The sequence below is a fragment of the Lactuca serriola genome, chromosome 2 (assembly GCF_051521515.1).
Source record: "Lactuca serriola cultivar US96UC23 chromosome 2, Lser_US96UC23_V15, whole genome shotgun sequence".
NCBI lineage: Eukaryota > Viridiplantae > Streptophyta > Magnoliopsida > Asterales > Asteraceae > Lactuca > Lactuca serriola.
In genome coordinates, this window is record NC_136409.1 from 195197256 (window position 1) to 195212345 (window position 15090).

The 15090-nt window shown below is 34.7% G+C and overlaps 1 protein-coding gene and 1 pseudogene across 3 annotated transcripts; both read left to right on the top strand.

Annotated features, from left to right (window-relative positions):
• The first annotated feature begins 634 nt into the window (after nucleotides 1-634).
• On the top strand, nucleotides 635-3391 carry LOC145087959 (zinc finger CCCH domain-containing protein 30 pseudogene; annotated as a pseudogene). Of its 2 annotated transcripts, none has more exons than XR_013700916.1 (2): nucleotides 635-854; nucleotides 1593-3391. The product of XR_013700916.1 is annotated as a zinc finger CCCH domain-containing protein 30 pseudogene, transcript variant X1 (transcript). The 2 variants fall into 2 exon arrangements; XR_013700917.1 differs by lacking the exon at nucleotides 635-854 and adding an exon at nucleotides 1220-1351.
• A 3467-nt stretch (nucleotides 3392-6858) lies between these two features.
• On the top strand, nucleotides 6859-9691 carry LOC145087958 (tRNA (5-methylaminomethyl-2-thiouridylate)-methyltransferase). Its single transcript, XM_079026117.1, has 10 exons — nucleotides 6859-7277; nucleotides 7607-7681; nucleotides 7875-7928; nucleotides 8013-8091; nucleotides 8173-8300; nucleotides 8373-8456; nucleotides 8535-8618; nucleotides 8747-8898; nucleotides 8965-9115; nucleotides 9208-9691. The coding sequence occupies exons 1-10, from the start codon at nucleotides 6903-6905 to the stop codon at nucleotides 9517-9519; spliced, it is 1494 nt and encodes a 497-aa protein (XP_078882243.1). The 5' UTR covers nucleotides 6859-6902; the 3' UTR covers nucleotides 9520-9691.
• Nucleotides 9692-15090: the final 5399 nt, after the last annotated feature.

Consider the following 15090-nt stretch of genomic DNA (forward strand, 5'->3'; position numbering starts at 1 on the left):
CACCTTATATCCGACCCGCACCAGGTATGTTGGCCTACAACATATAGCAGGACCACCTCAACCTATCCCACTACCATATGGCTATCCCATGTAAGATGTCGTGGGAAAAACCTAAAGAAATCATTCATAAGTACTAAATTAGTACAAAAACAAAAATGACTTATTTTGCAACAAAAAAACCATTAAGGACTAAATGTGTACAAAAATATTAAGGACTAAATGTGTACAAAGTGAGAAATATATTAACCTATTAAGTCATTTTTACCGGCTAACCTGTAGTAGCAGGTCATAAGGACTAAATGTGTATGTACAGCTTAACAAATTGAATGGGTAAATGTGGACGAAAATAAAAGTCAATGACTAAATGTGTACAAATCAAAAGTAGATTACCCTTTTAAGTCATTATCCCTTTTATTTTTAGGACGGACCAAATCCACAATAAAAAGAAATGCTAAAAACTAAAACCCATGAAAAAAAACTGCAAACTACAGGGATTATTTTTGCTGTTTTATCTAAAAATAACAAACATGCAAACGTTTCTCTTCTTTTGGGTCTTAAACATCTATTACTAGAACTCCAAGGGTCTCATTTGAAAGTTAAATAGGGGTTTAAATTGTAAACGCTGTTAAAAGCCGGATAGGATTTCACTTTCCTTCAACGAAACAGAACTCCATAAAGAAAGCAAGGAAACGAAGAAGACGCTCCCGCGGGTCCACCGGTTTTCCCGGTCACCATAACCCACCTACTCCACACAATACTGTACCCCCGCCACCACCTCCGCCGTCTGCCGCCTCTTAACTTACTCTTCAAACTCTACTCCGACCATTTCCCGACCAAAATTTAACAAGAAAATGGTAAGAAAATTCTCAAAACGTACAAACTTACGCTCATGTAACAGTTGAAACCAATTTATTTCATCATTCAAATCAGTGATTGGGTTTCCATTTTCTCGAGCGATTTCTTCTTCTTCTTTTTTCTTTTTTCTTTTTAGTTTTTGGTAAAGTTGGAAAAACTATATACGGTTGCTTCGGAATTTTGTCTCTAGTTTCACCTTTCTACTGTGGTGTTTCTGTTTTTGAGATCTTATGTGAAGATGAAGGTATTTCTGTCTTACCTTTTTAGGGCATGAAGTTTTAACCAAAGAGTAACGTCTAGAACATTCCACATTAATTTAATAATTTCGTATCTGGGATATGTCAGGGAGGCGATTGTATTGGAAAATCTTTGAAAATTTTATTTTCTTGATTTCTAATACCATATCTGTGTAGAATTTGTTGTTATCGTTTCTCTATAAATACCCATGATTTGCATACATTTCATTGATCTTCCAAACCCCATATACATATTTCTGGTGAGCTATTCTTGTAGTTTGAATTCTTTATTCTAATTAAACAATACAGCTGTTCATTCCTTGATTTTACTTTTAAAAGTTTGATTTGTTTTGCCAAATGCCATGATAGAATTCTCTTTCTAATTGGGGTACAGATGCAGGGAATAACAACTATATAAGATAAAAAAAAAATTAGCATTTTTTTTAGATTAAGACCCGTTAAAGTTTATGATTCTAATTCGATTATGATTTATGAACTCAGATTGTTTTCCACGATTCTTGAAGAAGCATGTCGATCAGTTAATCTTCAAAACTCCATCTGCTTCCCTGTTCGAAGATATGAATGATTCAATAAAAATTATCCGACCCGATTCATCTTTCTCCAATTTGCTCGAGCTAGCAGCTAATAATGACGTAGACGGATTTAAGCAATCAATCACTCGTATTCCTTCCGCCATTAACGAAGTGGGACTCTGGTATGGGCGTCAAAGAAGCTCAAAACGTATGTTAATGGAGCATAGAACTCCATTGATGATCGCTGCAACTTATGGTAGTCTTGATGTTGTAAAGTTAATACTTTCTTTTACAGAGGTCGATGTAAATAGTTCCTGTGGCCTCGATAAAACAACCGCTCTTCACTGTGCCGCTTCTGGTGGTTCTTCTAACGCTTTTGACGTCATCAAGATTTTGTTAATTTCCGGCGCCGACCCTGAATTAGTCGACGCCGATGGTCGTCGTCCTGTTGACGTTCTTCTCGTTCCTCCAAATCTACCAAACCTGAAGATTTCACTTGAAAAATTGCTTAAAAATGATGGATTTTGGGTTGAACAAGAAGATGATTTTACTTGTTTCAAATCAAATGAGAAAAAGGAATACCCAATTGACCCGTTTTTTCCCGATTTAAAAAGCGATGCTTATTCAACCGACGAGTTTCGAATGTTTGCGTTCAAGATTCGGCCATGTTCACGAGCTTATTCGCATGATTGGACTGAATGCCCGTTTATTCATCCGGGTGAAAGTGCAAGAAGACGTGACCCGAGAAAAATCCATTACAGCTGTGTTCCATGCCCCGATTTCAAGAAAGGACAGTGTCGACGTGGCGATCTCTGTGAGTTCGCTCATGGAGTTTTTGAATGCTGGCTTCACCCTGCTCAATACAGGACTCGTCTCTGTAAAGATGGAACCTTTTGTGCTCGAAGGGTCTGTTTTTTTGCTCATACGCCTGAAGAACTCCGTCCGCTGTATGTTTCTACAGGTTCCGCCATGCCCTCACCACGAAGTTCTCCGGCTGCCGCCTCCACCATGTCACCGCCGTTTTCTCCACCACCTATGTTGCAGCTGCACGGTGGCAATCTTCAGGCAAGCCGACTGAGATTGTCATTTAACGCTAGAGATGTTCACGCGGAGGAGCTTAAGCTGCTTCTTGACCTTGAAATGCATCAGCGGCAGCAGGCGGCGGTGAACCTTTTCTCGCCGGTGAACACATTTTCGCCAAAGGGTTATGAGTATTGGGGTTCGCCTAGGGGAATGGAGCAACAGCAACCTCACTTGCCCCCTTTTAGCCCACAGTTTTCGAAATGGGATTATGCGAAAAAGGTGGACTGGTCGGTGAACGGAGGTGAACAAGCTCCGGCGAGAAGGTTGCAGGTCACTGAGCCTGATATTTCATGGGTCCAGTCTCTGGTGAAGGAACCACCACCGCCGGTTGCTGCGGTGGAACCGCCGGAGACTGAAAAGAACGATCATGCGGCTTTGGGAGCATGGCTCGAAAACATGCAGCTTGATCAGATTGTTGCCTAGCATACATCGGTCAAAGTCAAACTGGAGCAAGCTAAGGAGTGAAAGGTAATTTCATTTATCTATTTATTATTAATTATTAATTTTTTTGTTGTTCCACAAGAAAAAAAAAAAGATATCAAGAGGTTGGAAATTCTTTTCTCAAAGATTTGACTTTTGCTTTCTAAAGACCCAAGATTTCATGGAATTCAGTTGAATTCTTTGTATTGTTACACATATTTTTAAACATAAACATAAATACAAATTGATCGTCTTTTAAGTTTACACTTTGTTTCTTTGCACTTTGTTTCGTTGTCAAAGGGCATGTATGTAGTGAACTAATTTTTCAATGAAATAATTGTACTTTGTGCTTATAACATGTACAACAGACGATTAATGTTGGAATTCATTGTATTTTATCTTGTTTATCGGGATGCCGAGTATTTTTTATTAGTTATAATAAAGTGGCGTCGTTTTCGTGATGGTAGGATAGGGTTGATGATGTGTTCCATTTGGTTAAAAAGAAAAGAAATTATTGTTGGGACAGAAAGTGATTGAATTTGGTAGTTTGGTTGTTTTTGATGATGTACAATCAGTAATCAACAGATCAACATCAATCTTCCAATACCTTCATATCTCGTAATTTAATATTCTTACTTTTAATTTATTGGCATTATTTTTGTCACAAATAAAGAATTGAAAAAACTCATATTATATGGTTAACCTACATTATAATTTAAAATAAACATCATATTATTATTCTTTTAAATTTGACTTCAAATTAAATAGCATCTCTAATACTATTTAACTTTTTCTATAGTTTTTTCTTTTAATTTCTTTTATAAATTTAATTAATTTATCCCCAACTATTAAAATGTTCTATAAAACCTCCACATATATATTAAGATTTACTATTACTATAACTAATAATGTATTTGTTATGGTTTGTATTAAAATTTATTATGATTTGTAATATATATATATATATATATATATATATATATATATATATATATATTCCAAAACTTTAATATAATTGAAGGAGTAGTATGACATTAGTGAAGACAAAGACGTTAGATGATCAAACCAATATTGTATATTGACTACATAATATATATTGAGTGATCAATAAAAAAAAAAAACAAAATATAACAAAATATGATATACATTTCAGTAGGGCTCAGTGCTTATTAAAAAAAATAAATAATAATAAGTCATAAAAAAAGTCCCTATATTAAAGATGCCCTCTTGACACAATTTTGGATAAACAATGTCGAACATTTTTAGTTATATTTCTTTATCTGCATCAAACAATTCAAATTAAAAGTATATATATAGGTAAAAAGAAAATGACAAATGGGTCGATATCGTTCAATGTGTATTTTGAATTTATAATACCTTCATCTGTTTTATTATTGATAATATAAAATTTATAATTACATTTGACTTATTAACTTATGATAAAGTTTTGAATAAAAAGTATTTTAGGTCAATCCATTAAGCTTTAGAAAATATTATCCTCTTTGGTAAAACTAATTGATAAATTTATAACAACGTACTTCACTTTCATGCATGACCTATAAGTTGTTATTTGTTATTTTGCTGGTCTTGGAAGGATATGCCTTTATTTATAACTATTTGTCATTTCAGTCTTATCTCATGTATCTTTTAAATTTAATATGTGTATAAAAGAAGTATTAAAATACTAAGTTTTGTGCTGCATACTGCTTTATTATTTTATATAGTGCAATTTATTTGCTTTTGTATAATGGGAATCTGGTCGATGAGGTGGATGCCAAAACAAGAGTTGGTGGGATTATTTTGGAGATGTTTTTGGTTTTGTGTCTTTATCAGCTTTATTTATTGACAACAATATATCGTACTGTTTTTTTTTTTTTTCTCTTCGAAGATATATATGAAATGCATATTGACAAGGCCACAAAGCTGTATACAGTATAGATTAACATAGTAAATTTAAAATAATGGTAAACAGTGCGTGAGTTGATAATTTACACGTAATCTGTGACCTAATTTTGTGGGTTGTTCATAAATTACATTTGTAAGAAATATATTTATCATAGGTTATGATATCTTATTGAACGTGAGAGGTGATGGCAGCCTTGATGCATCATGGTGCCTACTTTTCATGCTCTCGCTATTTTATATAAAAGTTAACACCGCAAAACAAAAATACTAATCATATATTATAACCACGCAAGCTATCAAAACTATGTTGAATTTAAAGTATAAAAGTATATGTTTGTAACATCTGTTATTTGAGGCTAAGATATTTGACATGTAAGTATGAAGATGCCATCAAATGATGTTCATTTGTGACCTTGAATTGTGTAACCGGAGGTTACTGAATCACTAAGGTAACCTTCCAAAACAAATAAATGTTGCTATATATTTTAGCGTGTTGCATGTATCTAAGTGTCGAGCCTATCCAGGTTTTGAGCCTGTTAAAGGTAAATTTCACACCATGATTATAAGAGAATGGATGTTGAAGAAATACCCACTTCATACTTCATAGTTCAGTTCCAATACATGATAAAACTCAGTAGTGTTCAAGGTTACATTGCTACCGTTTAGCTGCTTCTTGAGTTCGTTCGACAAAGAGCTTCAAAATTGTAGTTATTCTCCTAGCCTTTGGTTAATGGAATGATAACGAAGAAGACAACCTTCTTATCACGGATATATCACATTTAATGATACATTGAATTACTTATGTGACCTTTAACTTTTTCTTTTGTCTAATTTATTTAAATGTCAATTCAGCTTAGAAACCGGTTCAACCCGTTAAATGTCTATAAGTGATGTAACTGACATCAGTTGGTTAAGATTAATGGCCAACCGTACAAAAAAAAAGTTAGATGACCAAATCAAAACAAAACATAACGTTAATGACTTAAAATGTATCATACTTTGTTTTATATTCATATTTGAGCAACAATGTTTTTTTTTTTTTTTTATATTTGACCATTGAAATTATTTTACGCATTCAAAAAGAGATAATATTAATATATTATCGGTTGTTACAGGTGATATTATTTTTTTAGCATATAAAACAAAATTTCGGCTAAATACGAACAAAAAACAAAAATTTTACCTTTTGAATCATTAACCCTGATTTGTCATGCCTAAATGTCTTATTTAATTAGGCTCATTTATTATATATACTATACTAACGATTCATTCAATATATTTAAGAAAAAAATATGGTATAATTATAACATTCTATAGTTGCTGTGGGTCACTATGAGTATAAGCCGTGTAGGTGTGTTTGCTTTGTTGTTTACTATTCTTGGAAAATTAATATTTGATAGCGCATCTTTAACTTTTGTTTAATATTGTCGGGCATCCATACTCTTACGAGGAATACATATAGTAAATACAAGTGTTTTGTTAATGATAAATGATTATGTGTATTATTGGATAAAAGTCATATAATAAATTTAAAACTAAGAATAAAAGGGTTACAGTTCAAAAGTAGCATAATACATTTAATTGATTTAAAATGTATTATTATTTCTTGAAAAGTTTATAATAAGACTTTAAATGAAAATTTTTCATTAAACATGTTTTGCAGTTATATTAAATTAAGCAAGTGAGTTGATTTCATACAAGGAGGGATCAAGAAGTAGAGTATGGGCTTGGGCCTTGGGCTAGTAGTAGTGTTGAACTGTTTATGTCTAATGTAAAGGTGATAGGAAATTTAAACTATAGGGGTGAATATGTAAATAGTGCATTCTAAATTATTATTTTCTACACAGCAGCATCATCGCTCGATGAAAAGATGCTCAGAACAACAATGGCCGCTCTGTTTCACCCCACCACCAAGCTGTACTCTTTACCCCTCAAGGCTTTCTTCTCACACTCGATTCACAAACCCCTGCGGTTAATAATTCGACAAAGCTACCCTCGAGCTGTTAGAACGACCATATCCATCAACACACCTCGTTCTCTATCATCTACAGCAGTTCCCCAAATTTCGAACGACACAATTTCAGATTTGGACAACAGTTACTTGTCTTGCTCAATGCCCAATAGCAAGCGCCCTCTCAAAATTGCTGTTCTTCTCAGTGGTGGCGTTGATAGCAGTGTCGCCCTTCGCCTCCTCCACGCAGCCGGACACTCCTGCACCGCTTTCTACCTTAAAATCTGGTTCCAAGTGCGTAAGCTTTTCTTTTGATTGCACGCATATACGAATAAACCCATTCACGTTTATGACCACAATGTCTGGTTTTTAATATAAACCTAATTTTTGGCTATCTTCAAATTCAACCTGTAAGTATTTACAATTTTGTTCATCTCTTTTCGGATGGCGCATCTGCTCCAATTCAGTAGTTTGACATCGAAAATGAACAAAAATCCCCTCTCTTATCGGTTTCTTACTTTCGTATTTCCTTTTTACTTTTACCTTTCTGTTTGTCTATTTGGCATTTTGAAGTTTGAAACCTATAATTCCTTAGCTAGTTCTGGTACTGAATTTGTTCGTAGGAAGATTTCGAGAACTTTTGGTCTGAATGTCCATGGGAAGAGGATTTGAAGTATGCAAAAGCTGTTTGCAATCAGGTTGCCTTCTTCACCTTCATATTATCCATCTCATTTCATCTTCAGATTTCATTTAGGGCTTAACTGGATTTGAAGGCTCAAAAACACTTCCCTGCTTTAAGAAATGAAGTTCTCAATTCTATCACTTAAATCCCTGATTACGTGATCTTGTTCTTTGTTTCTTCCAAGATTTGTTTTAACAAATTTGCTTCAGGTTGATGTACCACTAGAAGTTGTTCATCTGACAGATGAATATTGGGATAAAGTGGTAAGTAACATCCCTCTTGATGCATTTTCTCATCATCATCAGCATCATCATCATCAATGGAACTTATTGCTTACAATGTTGCAGGTTTCTTACCTTATTGATGAGTATAAATGTGGTCGTACGCCTAACCCCGATGTTCTTTGCAACACAAGAATCAAATTCGGTGCCTATTTTTTGTAATCATGCTGCTTGCTTTCATCTTTGATTGTTCCCATTTGGCATTAATTTCACTTTTTATCTCTAGGTGCGTTCATGGATGCCATCAGTAACATGGATTTTGACTTTGTTGCTTCTGGACATTATGCAAAAGTTATTCATCCCATTACGGATGAAACCAATGAGCTTTCATTTCTTCAACTCTCAAAGGATATGGTAAATAAACACTTTTCCCTTTTTTCGTTTATTCACTGTCACTGTCACTAAGGATAAATCTTGGAATTTCAGTTAAAGGATCAGACCTATTTTCTTTCATATCTCTCACAAGCTCAGCTTAAAAGGCTAGTGCTTCCTCTTGGATGTATTCCAAAAGTAAGTTTGCTTTATGAAAAAACAGAATTTATGAATCTACTATTTAAATATCGATTAATTCTCCTATCAAATCATCAGGATGAAGTCCGAAGGCTTGCCCGAAAATTTGATTTGCCTAACCAAGAAAGAAAGGATTCACAAGGAATATGCTTTCTTGGAAAGGTATGTTTGCTAACAAAAATCCCAACTTTGGAGATGATATATATATATATATATATATATATATATATATATATATATATATATATATATATATATATATTCAAGTGGGGATTTATGTAATTATACAGATTAAGTTCAGTGAATTTGTTGGAAGACATATTGGTGAAAAAGAAGGTATACTATTGGAAGCTGAAACAGGTGATTTTTTAGGAAGTCATAGGGGCTTTTGGTTTTACACAATTGGTCAACGCCAAGGTTTGGGTCTTGCAGGAGGACCATGGTAATTTCCTACCTTTTATTATGTAAAAATCTTTACAGATTTGTAAAAATACATGTGTCCATGCAGGTATGTTGTTGAGAAAGATGTAAAAAACAACGTGGTTTTTGTATCAAGAAATTATTATTCTGTTGATAAAAGAAGGCGATCATTTCGTGTTGGATCCTTTAGATGGATCAGTGGATCTCCTCCTCACAACCTGAACCACTTAAGATGCAAGGTAAACCTTGAAAGACTGATTCTTATTTAGACATGACTTAATGCAGAAAGAAAGACTTAATAGAAAAATTGACATTTACAAGTTTTTTATAGGTTCGACATGGCCCTGTTTTCTATGATTGCAGTTTGCATATAGAAAAAGATGGTAATGAAAACATTGGCACTGTTCAATTACCTGAAGATGATCAGGGTCTGGCAGCTGGACAATTTGCAGCTTTTTATGAAGAAGAGGTTTGTGTGGGGTCAGGGGTAATTTTGGAATCATGGGATGATAAGGGATTTCCTGTTTGTGACAAGGCTCGTGATATTGCAAAAATGGAAGATAAGTCTAAGCTTGGTAAACCTGTTAAGATCAAACCAAAACCTGAAGATTGTTTGAGGGATTCGGTTGTGAGATTAGTTTAGGTCTTATAAATTTGTATGTTAAATAGGAACAAATTAATTTACAAAAGGGCAACATTTTTGTTAGTTGATTGATAAATCTTGAAGGCAGTGGTCTTTTTGTATATGGTATAAGCTGTATATGTATTTGTTAATGTTTAACCATATAACGTTTTTAAGAAATGCAAGTTTTACACATCTTATTAAAAATCAGGCTTTATATATGTAATGTCACATCTTTTTGTTTGGTGAGGATGAATAGATAAAAAGGAAAAAACATGAAGATGAAGATGTGATTCCTCTTGTAATAGTTTGATTGGATATTTATTTAATGTTATAGAAAACTCGAGTATCAATTAATTGTTGGAAAAATCATCTATAGGGGTAACATAGTTTTCAATTTGTATATGATTAGTCCTTATTGTTTTTTTCTTGTAAAATAAGCCCTTTAACTTGTTTTGTACACATTTAGTTTTTAATGTTTTCTTTTGTTGCAAAATAACTTACTTTTTTTCATACACATTTAGTTTTTATGATTTTTTTTTTTAAAGGTTTTGTTCATGTGGCAACTTATGTAGGACAATAATTAAATGACGTGTTCTCATAAATGACTATTCCTTTCACTTGTACCAATAATTTAATTCACGAATCGGTCAAATAATGGTGATGCCTTAGTTTTTTCCAAGAAGAAAATGTTTTCGGCTTCAGTTTCATCTATCTCAATAGCAGACAATGAGATTCCTTGTGATTGTTTTCTCCAAACTCAAATTTGGACTTCTAAAACAAAATAACACCCTGAAAAAAGTTTAAAGGCTTCCCAAATTCCTTTTTTTTTTTTTTTTTTTTTTTTTTTGCAAAAGGTTTATTTTATTCTTTTCAAATTGATCCTTAATTTTAATTTTAAATATGGGTTTGTAGTTGTTAAAGACGAGGTTTTTTGTTCTTGTGTGTAACCCAAAAAGACTACTATTATTATTAATAGTATAACCAACTGTTATGATTGTGGACACTATTTCCAGCAATTGAAATCATTATTGGCTAATATTCACCGGATGTAATGTAGTTTTTTTTAAAGAGGTCTGATGTAATTTAGTTGGTATTGATATCGAATGAAATTTGTATTGGTATTAAATATAGTTGGTATTGTATTATCATAATTACTAATGTCAATAGTATAGAGGTCTGATGTAATTTAGTTGGTATTGATATCGAATGAAATTTGTATTGGTATTAAATATAGTTGGTATTGTATTATCATAATTACTAATGTCAATAGTACAATGTTATTATCAAAACCAAGACAAGTAACACATGATTTAGAAGAGCCACGTATGAGAATACTCAATGTTGCAAAACTCGTTAGTCGTTCCCACGGCGGCTGACTAGCGCCTAGCAAATATTCGGTCTAGGCGGAAAATACTCAGATTGGATAAATTTGATCAAATTACCACAACTGATGAGTCTGAACTAATCCATTACAAAACTTATACAGCGAGAAACTGAGAATTAAAATCTATTCAATGTAAGAACCAAAAAAAACTTAAAATCAGATAGTGAGAAAAATGGAAATTAGAGAATGTTTGCGTGCGCATTAAGAAAGAAAAGATGAAAGAGTATATGTACGGTTAGGTAGGTTATCAACATGAAAATTAAAACCCTTTCTCCAATGATTCTTTCTTCATCCGCCCTTGTTTTCCTTCCGTCCATAACAAAAAAAACAAAAAACAAAAAAAAAAAACAAAATTCCGACGAGAACCAGAATCACGAGAATGCCGGCGACAGAGATGAGTTGGAGGCGCAGAATGTCGGCGACGACGATGAGCCGTTGTAGGCACCACCGACGCTAAGAAACGACATTATCCGAAATATTTCTGGGTGTAGAGTTAGCATCCTTGTTAACGAACGTAGATCGATTTTGGGAGGCTGAAATCAGTAACAAGCTACAACATCTCAGAGGGGTTGATAGTGCAAATTAAGCGTAGGGTAACACGGTTCCTAAGTCCTAACGTTTGATATTATGTCGTTTATTCAACATGACGTAGCTTCGCAGCATGACACGCTACTTGATTTTGGTGATTATAGAAAATGTAGAGACTTAGCAAATTTGTATGGAGGAATAATTCTGTGTTTTTCTATATTGATTTTGAAAACGAGTACATACATTTATATAGGTACTAACACAACTAACTCTTTTATCTACATCCTATTAACAAGGAATACAACAACCACTCCTATTCTTCAGCTCTTGCCAACATTCCCCCTCAAGGTGGAGAATGTATATCCTTCATTCCCAGCTTGTCAAGAAAGCTATGAAATACTCTCCCACACACTACCTTCGTTAGCATATCTGCAAGTTGATCCTCAGAGCTTACATGTGGAAGCTCCACAATATTTCTTTCTAGGTGATCTCTAATAAAATGTCGGTCAATCTCCACTTTGTCCTGTCATGTTCTATAGGATTATTGGCAATCTTCACTGCTGATTTATTATCACAATATAGCTTCATGGGTGATCTTAAGGAGACCCCTAGATCTCTTAGAATCTGCTTTATCCATAACAATTCACAAATGCCATGAACCATTCCTCTATACTCAGCTTCGTACTTGACCTTAAGACCACCTTTTGTTTCTTGCTTCTCCATGTGACTAAGTTACCACCAACAAAGGTGAAATAACCTGAAGTGGACTTCCCATCACTTCAATCTCCACCCTAATCCGCACCTGTAAAACCACTAACATGGTGGTCTTGATTTTTAAAAAAAATATACCCTTTCCTGGAGATGATTTAAGATATGTCAAGATCCAGTATACTGCATTCATATGAGTTTCGCTTGGCGCATGCATGAACCGGCTGACTACAGACACAACATAAGTTATGTCTGGTCTCGTGTGAGATAAGTAGATCAATTTTCCTACTAACTTTTGATACCGATCTTTATTTGCTGGAATTTGATTGGGAAGTATCTCCAAATGGTGATTTGCTTTGATAGGGGTGTCTGTCGGTTTACAATTCAACATCCCAGTCTCTACTAAGTGATTCCTTTGATTCATTGATATTCTTGCCTTTGATCTTGCCACCTCAATCCCTAAGAAGTATTTCAAACTTCCTAGATCCTTCAACTCGAATTCAGTGGCCAATACTCTTTGGAGATTCTTCATTTCAACATTATCATTTCCTATCACTACCATGTTATCAACATAAACAATTAGGGCAGTCACCTTCCCATTGTTCGCCTTCACAAACAAAGTGTGATCAGCATCACTTTGCTTATATCCAATTTTCCTCATAAATGTTCAAAACCTTCCAAACCATGCACGTGGGGATTGTTTCAGTCCATACATGGCTTTCTTAACCTTGCACACCTTCCCTTAACATTTAATACTCGATGGAGGATCCATATAGACTTCTTCAAGATATCCGTTGAGGAACGCATTCTTTACATCAAATTTCTTAAGGGGCCAGTCTTCGTTTGCAGCAATTGAAACAAGAATTCTAATGGTATTGATTTTCGCCACCGGAGCAAATGTGTCACCATAATATATTCTATACTTTTGTGTATAGCCCTTTGCTACTAATTTGGCCTTATATCTGTCAATGTTCCCGTTTGAGTCCAATTTGATAATGTAAATCCACCTACACCCCACAATCTTCTTTCCACTTGGAAGTCTCACTAGTTCCCACGTCTGATTCTTTTGAAGTGCCTTCATTTCCTCATTCGTTGCATCCTTCCACCTTCCACCACCCAAGGCTTCTTGTACATTATTCGGAATTGAGATAGTGGTTAAATTTTCTACCAGAAGTGCATGTGTTTTTGCCAACCTATGATGCGAAACATAGTTAATGATTGTGTATTTTCCTCTTGCCTTCACGTCTAGTTGATATTGTTTCTTTGGTTTCCCCCAATAGCTTCTTATGAGGTATCTCTGTACACCTCCTGTTTCAAGATCAACCTCTTCCTCTTCAAGGATATATCATCATTTCCTTGTTCATTTTCCTGCAAACACAGACACATCTGGTATTGTATTACCAGTTTCGTTAGTATCTTCAATCACTTGATTATGCTCCTGTTCAATAACTGGTTCGTCGGTGACTTCAGTTTCGTCAGTATCCACCTCTTCGATTTCTGGGTTGGTGTTACTATCTTGTTGTTGTTCATTAGTATCAGCCCTTACGATTTATGGGTTGGTGTTACTATCTTGCTGTCGTTCAAAGATTTCAAAAAACTCACTCTAGTTGGGACTTTGTTCATTTGGGTTCTCTTCATGACATCTCTCCCCCTGAAGCGGACCTTTATGATCAAAGTATGGTATAGTTTCATGGAACGACACATCACGAGTGACATATAACTTTCCACTTTGGGGATCAAGACATTGGTAACCCTTCTTATAGTCCGCATACCCTATAAAGAAGCATCGAATGGCTCGTGGTTCAAGTTTACCTATACTTTGATGAACATAGACCGTGCACCCAAAAATTTGAGGTTCAAGATTTTGTTTTGGCGCAATTTCTATGAGGTCATGTAGTTTTTGTAGAGGAGTTTTGAATTCAATGACCCTTGAAGGTGTACGATTCATGATATAGGCAGCAGATCGAACTGCTTCCCCCCAGTACTTGTGTGGTACTATCATATCAAAGAGGGAAGCCTGAACAATTTCGAGGATTGATCTATTTCGACGTTCAGCAAGTCCGTTCTGTTGTGGACTTTGTGAACAAGAAGTTTGATACCGTATCTGTGACATCCCCAAAATCTCGGCCAGAAAAGACCGATTTTCATTTATGCTTTTAAATAATTTCAGAGTAAATCCTTTTGATTTGAAAGAGTTGCGGAATTTGTTCCCAAAACAAAACATGATAAAATAATATTTATCAAAGCATTTCATCAAGAGATGCATTTTCATTATAATCAAAACTCGGGATGTCATGTTCCAATACAGACCATAAAGCATAAACGATAACATTACAAGTCATTCAACAAATATATACATATACAGACTTGCAAACAAAACAACAAGATGATCCATCCATCTTACGCCCTTGTGCTACTTCCTGTAATACAAATAAAACTGAGTGGGTCAGGCTTGGGAGCCTGGTGAGCATATAGGGTTTTCAACCCACAATAAATAAGTTATATTTAATTTCACCAACCAATCACTATCCCGATTACCCATTCCCGTTATCCTCACTTTACGTCCCTAAAACAACATCTATCTCAAGGGACCTAATCTAGGATTTTCATCGGGACGGACATCACTGCGAAGGGGTTTCCTCAACAATAGATATCCTAAAGGCAACCATGAGGGGGATAGAGTACACCGGTGAACACATCGTTCACAACACCTACAGGTTATGAACCTGCTAGCGTTCCACTGGACTGTCTAGAAGGAGTCCGTGGTCGTTATCCATACTCCGCTGAATAACTAGATCAACAACAACAACAACATCGAGGCCTCTCATCTGTTTATTACACACCAACTATCTACCCGTGTTCTACCCAACATTTTAGTAGATAAGAATATATATTTTCATACATAGTTAAAACCTGCATATCATTTTCATTCGATATATATTCCACATAACAGATGAGGCATACCACAT

Bases quoted from the DNA above. Each gene is read 5' to 3' on its own strand.
- LOC145087958 (XM_079026117.1), top strand. From the start codon at position 6,903: ATGCTCAGAACAACAATGGCCGCTCTGTTTCACCCCACCACCAAGCTG. The intron at 7,929-8,012 runs GTAAGTAACATC...ACAATGTTGCAG, and splicing joins ATGAATATTGGGATAAAGTG to GTTTCTTACCTTATTGATGA. The intron at 8,619-8,746 runs GTATGTTTGCTA...GTAATTATACAG, and splicing joins GAATATGCTTTCTTGGAAAG to ATTAAGTTCAGTGAATTTGT.